Source organism: Apteryx rowi, unplaced genomic scaffold, assembly GCF_003343035.1.
Source record: "Apteryx rowi isolate R43461 unplaced genomic scaffold, aptRow1 scaffold_19, whole genome shotgun sequence".
Taxonomy (NCBI): Eukaryota; Metazoa; Chordata; class Aves; order Apterygiformes; family Apterygidae; genus Apteryx; species Apteryx rowi.
The window spans coordinates 1,185,098-1,204,189 of NW_020448196.1; the positions used below are offsets into that span (position 1 = coordinate 1,185,098).

A 19,092-nucleotide genomic window follows, 5' to 3' on the forward strand; every position below is an offset into this window, starting at 1 on the left:
ACTTAAAATCAATTTTAAGGTATGTATTCTATTTTCTAAATATATATATATATWTTTTTTTCCAGATAAAGGTGCATAAACTCTTTAACAAATTCAGCGTGGCAAGTCTTACACCCACATCTTTATCTTTGATGCATTCACCTCCAGATGCCAGAAATATAAGTGAAATAATTATGAGTTCTATGGAGATAAATACGTTCCGGATTCGGCTAAGATGAAATCTGGCTTTAATCCTCAGATAGAGAAGAGGAATCTGCAATTGTATCTCCTCCAAGTTTCATGTGCAATAAGAAGCACATTATTATTATTCCAGCTTCTGGATACTGTGAGAAAAAACATACATTCTATAGTTTTTTGACCAACACAGTGAAAAGCCATGTTGCAAGCAACATTTTTTTTTTCATGAAATACCAACATCAGTATAAGTTAATGCAACAAGTGAAGAAATTTCAAAGGATGTTAACCTCTCAACAGATTAAATCTCAGGTTAAATGCTAACTAATGGTGTATCTGGTGTTCTTATTTTAGTTTTCGTAGGGAGGGGGTTGGATTTTAAACAACCTGTTTTGCTGATCCTTCATGAATTTATGTACAAATAATTCAGTGTAGAAATCCCTGATGCAGCTTGGAATTAAAATAGAATAAAATATTATTGGGTAGTAGCTAATGTCCAAATATTTGCAATCATTTGCATAAATGACAATAATTTCAATTTATTCAACAGAAAAGAGATTTTTGAATTGTGGTAGAATGAAAGCTTGCAGTCCTTGTGATAAGTGATGGTAGATTTTAATGCTTCTACCATTTGCTTGAACTATGTAACTAGGAAAACATGAATCTACAAAACAATTTTGCATTGAAAATGTTTAATAAAACTCCCATTTTGTTACTTGACATACTGGGATATGTGCAATTATTCCATTATCATATATGATAAGAAATGTCAGTAATTGTCATGAATACAAGATTTTTTTACAAAACTCATTTGGATATTGATGTTCTCTGAAATGAGTTTTCTATTTCAAGATTACCATATCAAGATAAATGTGCCTTATTTTTTGATACGTCTTGTTACAATTTTGGTGTCTACGTTAATGTTTTGGGGGAAGGGTAGTTTATATAATACTTAAACTGTGTATCTCCTATCTGACAATGCTGGCCACACTCTGATCTATGTCCTCCTGCACCGAGTTTGTGCTATCTTATTCTGAACATTTTGACTATTTGAATGTATTAAAATGATGTCATATCACAAAACAAAAAAAAAAAATCAAGAATTACTGTAAAATCTAAATTCAGCTACTTTCAAGGAAATTGCAACTTGATGCAGAGGTTTGATAGTGAGCAAGACATAGTTTGCAAACCCATCATGAGTTGTGCTTGCGTGTCACACATTGTGGTGACCTGTGCATTCAGAATCATGTGCCTATATTTTAAACATCATTTCTCAAACTTGCAACCTCACTTAACATCGCCAGAGTTCACATTACTAAAGAGTAGGTTCTTACTCTTTTTGCTTTCTTTCACGTATTAACTAATTCACATTTAGTGCCGAAGCCATTTGAGTGTGGAAAGTATTTCCCTACGTAGAACTACTGTTTACGATTAAAACTTATAAACGTGCATTTGAGTGTGATCCCCTTTACTGACCTTTCTTTATCTTCATACCTCTTATTTCCATCTCTTGCTTAACATTTACTTTTCCATACGTCACTTTCTTTAATAATAATGCGTGAAAAGTCAACTGGTAAAAAGATGTGCTATTTTCTAACTCTTCATACTGCCAACTGTACTTAATTTGATCATTATCGTTCCACAGTGTATCAAATTATATCTTGTAGCTACAGGCAATCTTAAAGAAAATGAAAGAAAAGTTTTAATTTCATGCATTTTCATGGCTGGATCTCTGTCAGGATTGTGTAGGTTTCCCCACTTAACTCAATCTACTGTATGTTTTGTAATTAATGGAATATTTAGCAGGATCTGATGCAAGTTATGTCAAGAACATAAAAACCACTAACCATAAATGGAAGAATCAGATGGATCCAATAAATGGATGTTTTCATGCAATAAACATGTACTGTAAGTTTTCTTAGTTATAGTATTTGAAAATAGAATTCTTTTTTGCTGGAACTTACAGCTTGGTAGACTTGCCAGGAGAAGGTTCTAATAACATTTATTTTGTTGCATCTTAAGAATTAAAACACTTCAGAGACTTTTGTGTGTTCTGCGCAAGAGAGCTTTCAAAATTCTATTTTAAGTTTTGTTAAACAGAAAAGTAAAATTTTGATGCAATAAAGTTTTAAAGTATTTTGCCTGTTGGAATTTTTTCCAGAAGCTGTTTCATAGCATTGTATCTTTTTAATTTATCATCAGCAGTACAATCATGATGCCTGAATTTTCCTTAACCAGCAGATTTAGTCTTTGTTCTGTTATTTTKCCTTTTTTTTTTTTTTAATGCAGCAACAGAACAGCCTTCAATTTGGGGTCCTTTCCTAAAACCTTTAACTAAGTTAAAACTCCAAAGTCTGATAAGAGACTTTACCATAACTGGTTCAGGATGTGGCCGTTGATGCTTTTCAACAGCTCTTGTGAATTCTTACACTGTACTTATATAGAGATTTCACGTTCCTGTTTTTCTGTGCATTTGCTGTCTAATTTCATCAGATTCTTTACTTTTTTCTAATTTTATAGCTGCTGGTTTTTTAACTACTGGTTAAGAGAACCAAGCATCCTTACTTTCAACCAATATTGTTTTAAAGACAATGCTGTGTAAGAAATGGTTTAAAACCTTGTAATTACTCTTCATATCAGAGTTGTACCTGTACTGAGATTTTTTTACATTCCKTTATCTGAAATGTCTTTGTTTTTACTTGCTCATATTGTCTCTGAAACAAACTGATTTAAATTGAAGGTTTTTGATATTTTCTCTTGGAAGGTTTTATATCTTTTGGGGAAATGTAATATAAGATCTCTAATAAAAGATAATCTTATTGTGAGAGGTGTTCAGTGTCATCAATGCCTTAACCATAGCTAATTAAAAAAACAAACAGCAAACATGATTTCTTTAAGAAGGTTGATATATCAGTAATATTTGGGAATAAGGACTTTCTGTGTTGAAATGCACTGCTGATGAAAGATGCCATCTTATTTCACAGGTGCCAAACAGATGAAGATAGATACTGAGTGCAGACACCTTAACATATGGGAATGCAGGACATGGGAAGGGAATGGGTACCTCTTCTTTCACAAAAGAAATCTGATGCTAAAATAACAGAAATTAATAGCAGGTGTAAAATGCTAGAATAATTTTTTACTGTCTTGAATTAATCTCATTTCTCTTTCTGTGTATTTTAGAGTAATAGAATGGAAGCTATTCTTGTAACTTCACTGGGCAAATTAACAAATAGGCTATTAGAAAATACAGTCAAAATAACAGTACAGCCATAATTAGACTGAATGCTTTTAAGTACATAATACTAATATAGTATGGTGTAATTACATGTGACAAGTTGAACAGTCACAGATGCTTTACAGGTTTGTTTCCCAAAGTGCTGGTAGAGCTTCATAATGAGTACCAAAGACAATTAGTATAAATTTCAGTCTGGGACTAGTTGATGGACCAAATAGTCATAGCTATAAGTATAAGATATGCGTATACACACATCACTTAAAGACCCATAATCTTAAAGCTGAAATTTCAAGGAAAAGAATAAAAGTATATAACATGTATTTGAAGCAGGCAGCAATGGATATGGGTCCATTTTGAAGATCACCTTTCTAAGGTCATCCTATTCCAGAATCCATTAATATCAGCGTGACAATCTGGACAGTTACATTCCACTAATTACAGCTACTGGTAAAATCATCTTTTCCTTTTTGAAATATAATTAGCTGTATTTGATCTATACCTGGGTACTTCATGTTTTAACGTGACAGCTGCCACATCTTTCCACACATATCTTTAATGATAATTTCTATAATAAGTACTATCTGATATGTTCTGCAATACGTCTATTGGATGTAATATTCAAGGAGGTGGTTCTTCTTAAATGACTGTTTCGACTTCAGTTTTTGCACACTAAAATACGTTGCGCAGTAAAGGATCTAACAGGTTATCTGACTTGTGATGAGTAGTTTTATATAGGACAGTTCAGAATTATATATAAAGATATAGAGATTCAATATGATGTCCTATTCATTTTAGAATAACTGCTGTGCTCTTGTAATATTTGATTATATATTTTTAAGAATTATAACATTTAAGAATTTGCAACAACAAAAATTAGCAAAAGGTATTTTATTTTATAAAAGAGGGAATATACAGAAAGACTTAATACAGGATCCAGAATAAGCTTAATTCTTCTTTGGAAAAATACTGGGATTTTCAGGCAGGCAAACTATAAATTACCATCCTAAATTGTGGATCTGTCTGTCTTTTAATATACAGGTTTTATGAACTAATTAATATTTATGATATATGTTGTATCACTAGCTTTTCTCTGCCAGAATTTCTATGTAGTGGCAATAATGTATTATTGAGATTACTTTCCTTCTTTCATATGAATTATTTACTAACACTGTGGGTAATGAGAAAATGAAATAACTATTTCTTTATCAAATGTAAACTTGGTGCTATTTGAACTGTAAAGACAGGATATTTTGTAATACATTTCAGAGCTTTAGATTCATAGTGTAACAGACGCTATATAGTAGGAAGAATGTGTTAAAGGGGGTGCCCTTTGATTGACAGTCTATAACTCATTCATGTCCTGGGTATGACTCAACTAGAGACTTCTTAAACACTAATGGTATCTGCCCTGCTTACCTCTATCACCCCCTGTGCACCACATGCAGCCAGGGTGCAGGGAAGAATGTACTTCAGTTCCTTGCAAATCATGACCCAGTAAGTACCTTGTGGTCTTCTCAGATATCTAGTCTATTTTTATTTTTGTTTCTAACTTGGCTGTTCCTTGTGTACTGCTTTCTCCCTTCTTTGTGTGCTAGCTAAATGCCTCTTGGCCTTTTTTCTTTTGTTTTTTCTCTTTAGTGATATAATTGCTGGCAAAAGTTCTAACCTGACCTTTCCTTCTGATGGAACAAGAGGATCATGCCTCTAAATGGTTGTGTGTGTTGCCTTTACTGCTTGGAAGAGAGCACATCCCTGCCAAGGACAGGACTGTTGTCTTGGATCGTCTCCCAGCTTCTCTTTTGAATTTGAGGTTTATCAGCTTGAAGCTTGTTTCAGCTGAGCTCCAGGACACTGTGCCTCAGCTTTCCTTCAGGAAGGAATAACATAGCCTGGGACAATGTGCCCTTGTGGCCAAGAAGGCCAATGGTATCCTGGGCTGCAGCAGGAAGAGCGCTGCCAGCAGGTCGAGGGAGGTGATTCTCCCCCTCTACTCAGCCCTGGTGAGGTCCCATCTGGAGKACTGCRTCCAGTTCTGGGCTCCCCAGTACAAGAGGGATGTGGCGCTGCTGGAGCAAGTCCAGCGAAGGGCTACAAAGATGATTARGGGACTGGAGCATCTCTCTTCTGAGGAAAGGCTGAGAGAGCTGGGCCTGTTTAGCTTGGAGAAGAGAAGGCTGAGAGGAGATGTTATTAATGTGTACAAGTATCTGAAGGGAGGGTGTCGAGAGGATGGGACCAGACTCTTCAGTGGTGCCCAGCGACAGGACGCGAGGCAACGGGCACAAACTGAAACACAGATGTTTCCATCTGAACATGAGGAAAAACTTTTTCACTGTGAGGGTGACAGAGCACTGGAACAGGTTGCCCAGAGAGGTTGTGGAGTCTCCTTCTCTGGAGATATTCAGAACCTGCCTGGACATGATCCTGTGCAATGTGCTCTAGGTGACCCTGCTAGAAGCAGGGGGGTTGGACTTAGACAATCTCTAGAGAGAACCAACAGAATTCCCAAGCAACGGCAAAACTATTTCAACAGTCTAGGTAGTTTAAAAAAAAAGGAAAGTAGCCTATTAGAGAAGTCAGTCCTGGAAGACTTGACAGGATAAAATGTAAGAACACAGTCTTCAATTTCTGCTGATCTCTAAATGACAGGCTCTAGGTAAAAGACCCATTCACAAGGAACAGAGGAGCTGAAATAGTGACTTGCCCATAGTTCGATTTCTTCAGCAATGGTCTCCTTTGCTTGCTCGGCAGAGGTAACAGTGGGCACTACTTCAGAGCTGCCAGCAGGGCTTGGCTCAGGGCAGAGATGAGGGCTGCCTTTAGTTCCCTTTGTGTCTGCCTTTTTAATGTTCAGCTTTACCAGATCTTTTGTAGATACAGGCTTTACATGTTCCTTCCTTGGGATACTCTTGAAAATATTTCTTAGTGTTCTTAGAAGAAGGTTAGTGCTGCCATCTTATCTGCTGCTCCTGGTAACTTCAGAGTTTTTCCAGGATTCCCCAGTTCCAATCAATTTTCTTGGATCAAAAGATAGTAGAAATTTGTGAAAATTCCTGTTAGATAGTTCAGAATCAGCATGTACTTTTACTGATATTCTTTAAAAAAACAAACAAACCCTGATCAAGCAGCTCTCCTGATTTAATRGGGGAAATCTTTGTGTAGTATGGTAAAATACCACCTTTTTCTATGGCTACTTCTTGTAAGATTCACCAAATTTTAGTGTACCAACTTGCTGCTTGAACCTGGCTCACTTTTTTGACTTTTCTTGACTTTTCTTGTTATAGCAGCAAAAAATGCAGTAGTCTGATACCTAACTTCAACAGAGATACCAGAGTTCAATTCCATGGAGAAGAAAATATATTCTCTACAGTTGTGGCCTGACAATTACTAAATTGGGTTTGTCCTGATTTGACCCTGGTATTTTATTTGTTTTAAACAAGATTTGAGCAACCTGCCCTTTTATCTGTCTGTAAGCTGTTTACGGTCTTTATCCAAGCTCCTGACAATGTCAACCAGTCATCTTGGGTCAAACTTTCTCTGTGTGTCCCTCAGCAACTGGTTGAAAAGATTCACCCRGACCAGTTGTCAAATGGGGTCAAATCCTGCTCACACCTTCTTCTGCTTCTGTAAGCTCCAGGACGTACGCAGCCTTCCACCTCATCCCAGTGCAAACTACAGAGCTTTCTGGAGCTATGCTTGCTGCAGCATCTGTCAAAGCACTCAACCGRCTCTTAAAGAATTTCCCAGCTTTAATGTACATCACTGAGCGTGCCTCTGGGGTTCATGGCCTACTTGTTTGACACTCTTGTCTCACATAACTGCTAGCATACTGTCCTTGTCTGAGAATCCACTTGAATAGTGTTTGGCTCCCTTCTCTCTTTTTCTCCCTCCTCCATTACTTCCCCCAGTTTCCAAAAAGAACCCGTAAAGAAGAAAGAGACTTTACAATGTCCAGTGTTACAACTTTGGGTACTGGGAACCCTCCAAGATCAACCTGTTCACATCAGTGACCAAGAAAACATGTAATTTCTTTGGTTTGAGCTGCTTTTGTGAGGATCCCTGTGTCAGACGTTTTCTAACCTTCTCTGTTTTCTGTGGTATGCTTGAAGAAACAGGTAGGAATATCCCTACAGATATATAACTAGCTTAAAGAAAGAAACCTCCAGTTCAAGTAACCTATGTGTACAAGTCTCTGCAGTATGAATGATATACAGCTCAATTAATTTTGAAGAAATTAATTGTTGTACCTTTCTTTTTAGAACTCAAAATCTCTTTAAACCATATGCTTTGAACCTGAAGAACTTCACCAAGAAAACAGTGAAACCAAAATCTTTTACAAGTTCTTAAATTTTCAGTAAATATGGGCTTCCAGTCAAATTCAAAGATTTCTATACATAGCAATTGTCCTATAGCATTGCAAAAAGCAAGTAGCATCTCTAGACCAGTTTTTTGAACCAAATGCTATGGTATGTACTATATATGTATTATTGTAGGCAAAATATGATCTGGAACTGTTAGGTTTGAATGTCTCTGCCATCTTTTAAGACTGCAAAAATAGTTAAGCTCTTAATGAAATAAGAAAGAGAGCTGGAGGGCTTCCAGGAAAAATAGAAAAATGGCTTGCAAGCACAGATGAAGTCTTGGTTGGAACAAAAGATTTAGGCATATTGAGAAACTTGGCCACAAAATAACCAGAGAGTCAAGTTGCATTAAAGAGACTATCAGCAATCTGATCATGCTGGATCAGAAAGTTCCCTATAAAATAGAATACATTAAAGTTTTGGCCAACTTGGAATTTAATAACAGAAAAGAGCTTCAAAGACTTAAGGAGTAAAACAGCCTGATGATGGAAACTGAGCACTTCCAGATGACAGTGAAGGTCAGCTTCTTGATGATTAAATGTCATTAGTAACACTGTACATTTGCAGCAGTGCTTCTCAAGGCCCATATGGACTTGAGGAGGAGAAAGCAGATTGTTCAGATCCAACTCATGCAAAAGTCTTGCGTCTTTGAGAAAACTCCTTGGGGACATATTTGGCTTAGTTCAATATGGTGGCCCAAAGGACTAGCTGGGAAAATGAGCAAGAAAGTCAAGAAGAGACTGGTAACCATGTGACATGTTCCTTTCTGCTGGTGCTGCAGGGCCTGCTCCTGTGAGGAGGAAGGAAGACTTCGTTAGATATCCAGACCATGTACAAGATCCAGGTGCGTGTTTGAAGATGTGAGGCCAAAGACGATAGCTGAACACTGACAGAAAGAGCCACCTTTATCTGAAATGTTCTTCGTGATGTACTGTGCAGCACTGAACATTTCCAGGGAAAACTGGAAGTGGGCACATTTAGAAATGAATTTGGACTTGAAGTTTAAATTGCCTAATGGAGACAGAAGACATCTTAAGTAAGCTATATGATCTGAATCACTTGACGTAGTGTACTGAGAGAAGCAGCTTTGCATGAGGAAGCTGTGACTTGTCACTGTGATCTTTGTTCACAAAGCTCTTTGTTTAATATGTATGATAATAAAAAGGAATATAATTTTTGTTCAATATATTTTGAACTATTTTAGTTTGGAATTCATTGCTGTTTTAGAAAAACAGTATGAGTCTAATGGAAGTGGTTCAGACAGACAAGTATTACAGCAAAAGATTGAATACGGCTGTTATAAATGTGTAAATTCAGAATGGAACAAGCTAGTAGAAGTCCTTCATCCAGATAAGGAAATAAGGTTTGCACACCAAAAGGAAATGGTCCATTTTGACAGTGCAAAATCAATCATCTCATTCCTTTTGCTTATATCTGGTGAGTAAACACTAATAGGAGCTTGACTATTGGATGTGGGATAGGATCTGTGAAATCTGTGGGAAGAGCAGACGCTGGCTCAAATATAAATGTAAGGCAGGCTTATTAAAATGGTTTTGGCATAGAGAATCCACAACCTATCCACCTAATTGGTCTCAAAATAGAGCAAATGAATTGTGAATTTTCATTCATCAGAAACTGGTCCTCTGGAATATAAGCCAACATGCTAATAATTGGGTTTTATTATGGCTAATAAATGTGTAACTGCTGCTAGGAGAGGTACCTTACAAATTGCATTTGTGTAGGTTCCTTTTTAAAGATATGGTCCGTGTGAAACTCCATGATTTGCGGGCAATTGGTAGCTTTCCAGTACAGAATACGTGAGGAGTAGCTGCAACGTGAAACCTACAGCTTGGGAGATTTTTAACTGACAAAGCTCTGCAGATCTGGATCAGAAATGGTTTCCTGTTTATCTTCTGAATGTTTTTAATAAGTAGTAACCAGTCTTGGGAGGGGGAGGATATTTTTAATATACAAAATATGAAGCAGTGAACCAAGTAAATGCTAGCCTAGAAGAAAAGGCTGTTGTAGATTCATTCTTCAGTGGTAATATACATTTAAGTGGGGAAAACCAGAAAGGTCTTCTCAGTTAGGAACTAAGAGCTCTCTTCTAAAACCAAGAAAAAGATTAGTTATGGTTCAGTAGTCTAACATGAGAATGCTATGGGGGGTAAATGTTAAATAGCCATCACCTCAGTATTTATCAGTAACAAAGAGAGAGACATTGAGACTGCCTTCCTCAAGGCTTTATGGAAATCTGTAAGGAGTCTTCCATCAGTCCTTGTCTTCCCCACGTTTTGATCAAAAACACAAAACGAAATACACACACGTGCACGTACCCTGCGGCAACATACACAGATTCTGTGTAGTCTCTAGAAAATTTATATTGCCTGTGTCACAATTTCTAAAATTTCAGAATGTAAGGTCTGTAAAAGTTCAGTTCACCTTTGCATTGCAAACTATGGTCAAAGTATGAATTTCACTAGGCTGCCTGGGTTCCTTCTCAAGACTGTCATAAAAAACACAAGCTGAAATAGGAACTCTAGCACAAGTATAAGCTGGTGCTTCAGGGATGCTAATCAGATGGGCATGAGGAGCAATGACCTGCTAGTTCTCTTGGTAAACCTCTCTCTCATTAGATTTTTTCTGAATGTTTGTAGACACATCTCCTTTCACTTTGGCACTGTTGAAGTCATGCATTGTGGCTGATAAGCAGGTTTAGAAAGATACTGGCTGTGGTGTAATGGAGGGTTGCGTGTGGTGAAGGGGGTATTTACAGTTACTCCAAAAGTGAGGGTAATCGCCAGTGCAATACTATTTTAGATTTGGATCAAGGTGGTAACTGAACTTCAAAGGATTTTTATTGATTGGCATTAATATGTGGTAACTTGGCGCCTATATTAGGTTTAATTTTATATGTTACATTTGGCTTTAAAAGTAGATATTGGCAAGTGAAAGCTAATCCAAAGGGCAAAGGAACAATGTTTTTATGGTCATACCAGACTTGTGATAATGAAAAGTGATTGTTCTTGTCTTGCATAGTGCCTCAAACCACGTTTGAAGGCTAATGCTTGTTTGCTGAAAGATGGTATCTTGCTACATAATACAACCTTTGACCGAGAACCAATGTATTTACAATTGGCCTGTGAAAACAGAAGATTGCCAGTCTGAAATTGAACCTGAGGAAACGGGAATCCTTTGAAAAAGGAGTAATATATCACAGCCATGCAATCATCAAAGGGATATTTCCATGGGCAAAAAGAAAACTGAGATTGCTCAGAACTGGCTGACTTCCCAGACAGCCATAGATGGACAGAATTTTGTTGGACTCTGCTCCTATTAGGTATTGTTTGCTTGTGGATTTGCCAGTGTTTCAGAACTACTGTATGGATTAGGTATGAAACAGTAAGTTGCACTCTAGTGGTCAAAGTTGGAAAGGTTGTGGTGCCTGTTCCTATGCTACTGGACAGAGGTTTAGGGACACAAAAGTTTTGAAAAGCCAGTGTCCATATTACAACAAAACCTAGAGTCCCCTTTAAGAACTTTCTAAGTGAATTAAGTATATAGATACTTCCCTTATTGTTTGTATCACTCTTAGTATGGGAGAAAGTCTGCAGTCCCTGCAGAGATATCTGGTCTAATGTAAAGRACAAATTGCTATATGATTGGCAAATCTGAAATTAATCTGTGATTATATTAATCTAGTGTTCAGGCTTTGTTGAATCATCACTCTTTGGGAAAACAGCAATATATTTGTTGTTGATAAGATCTGCTATGCCCTTGAAGAGATTTATGTCCGTGTTCTAATAATTAATGGAAGTACAAATATTCCTGCTTCCACTACTGAGAGATGGGTAGCAGGCCTGCACTCAAGAGCAACCTAAGTCTTTAAAGTAAAAATCTGTATATATATATATATATATACATGGAGCTGGAAAATCAATAGGCAAATGTAAAGTCTTAGAAATATAATTCACCTTCAAGTCTGTGGTAATCATTCCTCGTCACAGAGGGAATGCTTGGTTTTCAAAGGTTAAATGTTCTACAAGAGAGAGGAAAGCCAGCAGATGATCAGTATTTATACACTCCACTCTTCATACCAGGAAGAGGAAGGTTTTGAGATTATGTAATTATTTTAAAACAGTTGGACATTCTGTAGTTCTAAAAACTTTAGTCAAGGTAAGAGAGAATTTATCTGGGTAAAAAGGAAATTTGGCAGTGGAAAACTGGTGCAGAAAATGGGACTGAGAGAGCATCTAGCCAGGACTATCTCCCAGGGACAGAAACATTGCTGTTTATGTATTTGGGATTTGGCTTGGTGACTAGGAATTATGAAACTTAGCAATTAGGAACCAAAGTTTCTGACGAATGCACGTTTCTTTGCATCTATGACAGACCTACAGCATTTTGGCAAGCTGAGATTTTTGGTATCCAAAAATTCATATTCTCTCCAGAAACATACATCCTGATGAAATGGTGGCAAACTTCTAGAGGATTTGGAGGGCACAATGGGAATTGGTATGGCTGCTGTTGTAGACTAGCACTAGGAGGATGAGCTCAATGTACAGCATCTGCTGGCACGACAGCAGTCAATGACAGCCTGACTGCAATGCTGCAGTATTTCTTGTAGCTGGGCATCAACAAACAACCCTACAAAACTCGTGTTTAGAGATCTTGGAAAGAGCAAATGGTTTTCTATCATCTGGACACCGTACATATCCTGAAAATTCAAACTGCCAATCCTTTCGGCTTGAGTAGAGAAAAAGTGAGGATAACTTCTGACAAGTCAAACAGAGAAGCCCTTAAAAAAAAAAAAAGAAAAAAAAAGAAAAAAAAAGTAGATGTTTGGCTTGTTTCTGCACTCTGAGGAGAATGAACAGTACAAGCCTCTGTCTGAAAAAGAGACAGATCCTACAACTGTACTGACCCAGATAAACAGAAGGATGTATAAAAATTGCATCTAGGTCCTGAGGGTATACCTAAATTCCTTCATTAAAGTCTACCTAAGGAGTTTTCTATGATAAGGGCAATGCTACTGAAATTGTCAATTTTGAGATTATAGCTGTGGAAATGCTCTTAAAATACAGTAAAAATACTGTAATACAGACAGAAAAAAACAGCATTCCTCAGGTTTATTTTGAAAGACAGCTTACTCTAGTGGCTGAAGGCAAAAAGAGCAGAGAAAATTTTCCAAACAGCAGTTGCTGTGAATGTAAGTAACCATCTCATCTTACTTCTGCCCACAGGAAAAGAGTAAGTGCAGTGACATTTTTTGATGGGGTAGAACTTTTTTTTTTTAGATGGAGATGCCAAATTGCAAGGAGTGTCTTGCATTTGAAATTTGAGGTTTCTGAGGGTCTTTATTTCTTGCACAAATTTATTGTTCAGTCTTGCTCTAACCTCCATAGCTGTTCAAACATTTCATCATGACTGAAAGTCTTAGTTTCTTACTACTTTCACGTTCCCTTAGAAATAATTTATTTAGATATTTATTCTGTTCCAGGTCAAGAATCTTGAAAACAGAAACCTCAAATGTGTGTSTCTATCTTAGAAGGGACCAGAGCATACAGCAGAGGATATATTTTGATGTGTTTGTGGTGAAGGACTTTGGTGTGAAGCAGAGGTACTGAAAGCATTTCGTAGTCTTGTGTAGGATACTCCATGGCAGCATCCATGCAGAGTAGTGAGGAAAGGCAAAATTGGCCACATCTTGTGCGATGCCATCTTAGATCAATAGATCAAACAGGTAGGATATGGCAGTCTTCTAGCAAAAAGAATATGGCAAAAGGAAGTTTCTGTACATACTGCAATATGGTAATTTAGTGTCAGTGAAGATTGTGGGATCAATGCTAAAATATAGGCTATATTGACTAATAGTGTATATGTACCTTCTGTCACAGACTGCTGGGCTGCGGCTGAAAAGTTCAAGCTCAAGTGACTTTCTTTGTCCATTAACACAGTCTCCCTCTTGTAGCTGAACTGAATCAGTTTTTCATTCAGTAACTGATTTAAACAAAGCATGGGAGCATTTTGGTGATTATCACCCATGATATTAAGTGATAAGAGTGACTATCACCTGCATAATGCTGGACATATTGGATCACCAGATGCTCTACAAGTGGCATGCTGGCTCATACTGCAGGAGAAATGCTCTTGTAACATTCGGTGGCCAACAGGGCCCCATGATGGGGATTCRCATCACTGTTTGGCAGGTTTCTTTCTCCAGGAAAAGAATTCCAACATTGGTTTAGATACCTGCTGTCTTTTCAGTAAGACACAGATGTAGAGATGGGCCTGGCTGACAAAGACAAATGCTAGGGAGAAGGCCGAGAGGATGCCGGCACTCTCACACTTGGGCCACCACAGCGGGAGGAGCAGTGGTGGCAGGAAGAAGCGAGGGCACTGCTCAGGCTCTGGAAAGCAGATCGCTGGAGAGGAACAAAAGATTTGATATTAGCCAATGGTTAGCTAGCACYGGCACATTTGAGATGGAAGGCTAATAAAACTGTGTCATGTTAAAAACAGGAGAAAAGATATTTTCCCTTAGACCTAATGCGGTACTGTTCATAACTTCCATCAGCAAAGAAACAGATGACACAGAATCCTGACTTTTGCCTGAACWCTCCTTCAGACCTTCTAATACTTCCTGGGTATTTAACGTGTTAAATATTTGGCACATAATGCTTGAATGTATTTAACGTATTCAGCAAGTATAGGAGGATTATAATACAGGATCAGTGGATCTGTGCTCTTTCGAAAGCCATTTCAAACGTATGCAATTTTTTTTAAAGCAAAAATGAAAGCACTTAAGAATCATGCACTTTTTAGATTGCTTATTGAAGTGATTACAATGATTTCATTTCAATGTATTTTTTATACTAGCATGTGCAGATACATATATTTTGTTTGCATTTTGAATTTTAGGAAATAATTTTATTTCATTAGGAGCTACTATTTGGAAAACTGAAGATTTTTCTCAATATAAAATGCTAAGAGACAAACGTTGGGAAGAGATGTATTCTTTGAGGGACCTGTTTTCTGTACAATAGCTATATGGTATTCCACATTCTAGAAAATGATATATTTAGGTTAATCTATATACAAACCTGTTTTTCTGAATCTTCTTCTTTGCAATTTATATGAACTAGGCTATAATTTAGAGAGATGCAACGTTTAACCAGAAATATTGCACCTCCAATTTAAAGTGTTTTTTTTTTCTAACCTGTCTACTAGAATATAGGCAAGAGCAGCATTCACGTCTGATTCTTGTTGCCATGACAATGGCTTTGGTCTCTCTTTTGTGCTTAGAAGAGCTTTCCTTCCTTCTCCAAGCCTGATGCTAAGCTTGCTCTTCCTGCTCCAAATTCCTCACATGAAGAAAAGATAAGGTTAATAGAAGACTAACAACAAACAAGATAAGAAAACATGTTTGATTGTAAGTACGTCTTCAAATACAAAAGAGGAAATGTGAATGCAGACTACCTTAAAATCTAGGTCTACACATGGTCAAGCCTGTCTCAATGTACATCTCCGCTTTTATAAAAAGGGTAGTATAGTTTAGTGGAGGATATGAGAGTTTTGATGTACTTCTCAGTGTAATTCAGGATGTGATGAGGTCTGTGTCTGAACCTAGCGGGCCAGATTAAAGCCTCATTTACATTCCTGAAACTCTGCTAAAGTCAGTGTCCTAATAATGACTCTTCAAACAGCAAAGACAGCTTTGCCATTGCAGCTCACCTTTTACACCGTACGTTATTTAAACACTTCTGTTCAACAGAATGAGAAATCAGCTACAACAGTGCTATCTTCACCTTTATCTAAACAACAGCGACTCCAATCCTTCCCCTGCTAGTCACTCCAAGCCTCTAAATACAATTGCGAATTTGGGACAGAGTGTGTGTTACCATTTCTGCCTCACTGGCTTAATAATTTTTATTACTGTGCAATTCACCTTTTACTGTAGTAGTTCAACAGCAAAAATTCTTACTCTTCTGTATAGCACATTCTGTACATGCACCATTGTTATAAGCCTTTCTGTAGTGAATAACAGTAATTTCTGTAAATGCAGACCATACACACAGCCTTTTCTTCACTAGTTACTTTACTAGTATTTGTATGCTTGGTAAGTCCAACGTTTTATCAGCACCTGACAAAACTTTCCGGAGAATGTTGCACAAAGTAAACTACCTACGTCAAAAATTCTCTCCTAACTTTCATATAAAATACTCAAGCCAAAAAGTGGTGTTTTAGTCTAAGAATAATAATCGGCACTTGCAGCTATCACAATGTGATGCAAGTCGTTGGATCCACAGAGATGCAGAGCGGATACATAGTCCAAAGGCAATACCATTAATCTTCTGTTCACATCCAATAACAGTGGCATTTGCAGAAGAATCTAGCTTCCAAATCACTTTAATATTGTTGTATCTGACTTCTTAACTGTATAAATATAGCTATGGGATCATAGCCACTTCCATTATAACACGTCAGTCTGATTCAAAGAAAGCTGGGAGCATTTGCACATCCATTCAGTACATTGCAAACATCTCTGTTATTTGTTGCGTTGGAAAAATGGTACATTGAGATGGCTAGCTTGAATTTTCTTTCCAAAATTAAGTTTGATCCAAGCTGTTATAAACTCAGTGGAATGGAAACATGCTGTCCCTCAAAGAAATAAGATACTGATAGTATTTTCCTTTAGCATGAGAAGACTCTTGACCCCTGCTGAATTTAGAACATGTTAGTTAAGTCTCACAGATGCCGTTCTCCGAGGACAACATAACCCTCCRTCGCTAGCTTTGCTACATGCAGTTTAAAACTGCCTGTGTGCTGACTTGGGCAGCCGTGCTGGAGATTGCATTGCAGGTTAGGTCATTATGCAAGTGGCCTAGAGAGAATATGTTTGTTTGCTTTTTCTTATCCTAAAGAGTGTCTACAGTATGTTTTCTCAGAGAAGCCTCAGGACACTTTCCAGGGAGCTCTGTCAGTCTGCTATTCACATCAGACAGTAATGAGCATAAATCATAAATGTTCAGCTATTTCAATCTGTCCTTTGTGAGATTAGGATTCAGTAACTGCAGACTGACAGTATTGTCTGACTACGTCTTGAATCGGCCTTGAGTTTCTGCTCCAAACACCTGCAGGGGTTCCTAGAGATTCAGAACTTGGATGTGCCACTGTTAAGTTGAAGGAATGTGGGGGTTAGAAAACCACTAACTCCAGCAATTCAGTTCAGCCCTCTTATAAACTTCATCTTTTTTAGTAGTTCAACTTTCCTCACATGTCCTCTTCAGGGAGTCCAATTCTGCTAATCTCCTTTATGAACACTGGGGGAAATGACACTAGAAAAGTGATATAGGGCTTTTCTAAGGAATACCAACAAAATCTTTCTAGCAAAAAGGACCATCTTTCTAGCAAATCACACCATTAGGTGTTATATCCAGAATATGTACAGTCAACAATAGTTACCTAGTTAACATTCTCATATGGGTGTTAATTTATAGTGAGATACAGAAGATAATAGTAATGCTGCATGTAGAGGTAACGACTCTCAGGAAGTCTGTTTCCAGTCAGCCAGTGGTATTAGGAGAAAGGATGTTAGATTGTGCATTTTAAGAGAGGTTCCTGCCTTACACATGCTAGAAACCATACTGTGCCTATACCAGTACACAACAGTATACAAAGCTCCTCCAGCTCTGTTAGCCTTCTCTGCTACCAAAAGTCCAACTATACCAAACTTCATGTCTTCTGGAGACCCAGTTTACTCTTGCTCTGTTTTACAGAATGCCATACTTTCTAAAAGCAAAATAACTAATGACTCTCCAGAACTAGAAGTATATGGGCACCTATTGGGACCCTTGGCCTTTTTTCTCATTACCTCTGTAAATAACGCCCATTCACACCAAGCTGTTAGACAGCGGAGCTTTAATTTTTTATCAGTGCAAGTCAGTATGTTGCCTGTCGTACACCACAAACCACATCTGTTTCTTTGCTGGGCATACATAGCTTTGCTCTAGAGTTGTTTGTGGAGGAAGTGGGATAATATTGTGAACAACTGTATATATAGTGTCAGAATTATTGGAGACATTTTGGCCCAAATGGCTAAGTCAGAAATTGAAATTTGCAAATTTTCTTTCATCTAGATGAATATTCAAAGGAGATACTTGTCTGATGAATATTTTCACAGGATCAAAGTTTAAAAATATATACAAATACCTGGCTTCATGCCCTGCCCTGACTTTATTTTAATGTTTTCTTGCAGCATTTGAAAATGATCAAATGTGAAAAGTGATGCAGAAATAGCACTCTGCCATATGACAGTCAGAAAGGTTTTTATTCAATATTAAGATGGCATTATAAACTCTTTGATATGATAATTTGTGCTGGCCTAACAGGATGAGCATGGAGGAGCATAGGAAGTATTACATACATTTGAAAATAGACATATGCTAAAATGAAAATACATATGTATTGTACTTGTATGTCACTGATCATGAGACTGTTCTCAAGCAGCRCTGGCATTCCTCTGCTCTCATATTTACTGTAATTTTAGCTAGTGTGTCATGTTATGCTGTGCTTTGCACTTGTTTACCAAAAATTTAGCTATCCAGTCTAGGAAATTACCTTGTTCCAAAAGGCCATAGATTAGCCAATGAATGGAGTAAATTTCTTCCAATTTCTTGAACTGGATTTTGGCTATAATACCCTGTGTATCAGCTCTCTCTGCCAGTCAGGTGTAACAAAGCTGAGCAACTGCTTTTATTTTTCAAGAAGAATATATGTTCGTTGTCACTGTAGATACATGTGTGCTAGAACCAAAAGCTGAAGAATTTTACCAGTATTCAGTGATATGCTGCCTTTCCCTCAAGTGCAGTTCACATTTTAATAAAAAGGATGCAGTACTCCTCCCCTCTGTGTTCCCTGAGTATGTCAGGTGATCTGCAGAGTTACTCAGAAATCTCAAAATCTCAAGCTCATTTGAGATTTTCTGTCCCTTTGCTGAGATTTGCAGTGATATGGTGAATCACTGGTACCTGCTATATGGCAATAGCTGTAGAGAATATATGCCCTATTACTGGGGAAACCAGATGAAATTACTGGCCTCTGCACAGAGGCCGTTTCATGATTCACACTCTCGGCAGCCGGAGCATTCATCTAAATTTAAGGGTTATTCATGCCGTAGATAAGTTGTTTACCAAACACACCATTCCCATTTTGTGTTTTCAGTTCCTGAATGCAGGTATCTGGGATGATGACAGAAGCTGATAATGGGATATTAAGATACATAATGGATAACTCGTAGTTACCTAGGAATTACTTTCT

At 37.5% G+C, this 19,092-nt stretch overlaps 1 protein-coding gene across 4 annotated transcripts in view; it reads left to right on the forward strand.

Moving 5' to 3' along the window:
• The window catches only part of MAN2A1 (mannosidase alpha class 2A member 1), a 130,908-nt gene extending 128,093 nt beyond the window's left edge, over positions 1 to 2,815 (forward strand). For all 4 annotated transcript variants that reach the window (XM_026062084.1, XM_026062085.1, XM_026062088.1 and 1 more), the window contains one exon: positions 66 to 2,815. In XM_026062084.1, the coding sequence (XP_025917869.1) occupies positions 66 to 218 (153 nt within the window). In that variant the 3' untranslated portion in view covers positions 219 to 2,815. The remainder of the gene's footprint in view (positions 1 to 65) is intronic.
• The last annotated feature ends 16,277 nt before the right edge of the window (positions 2,816 to 19,092 follow it).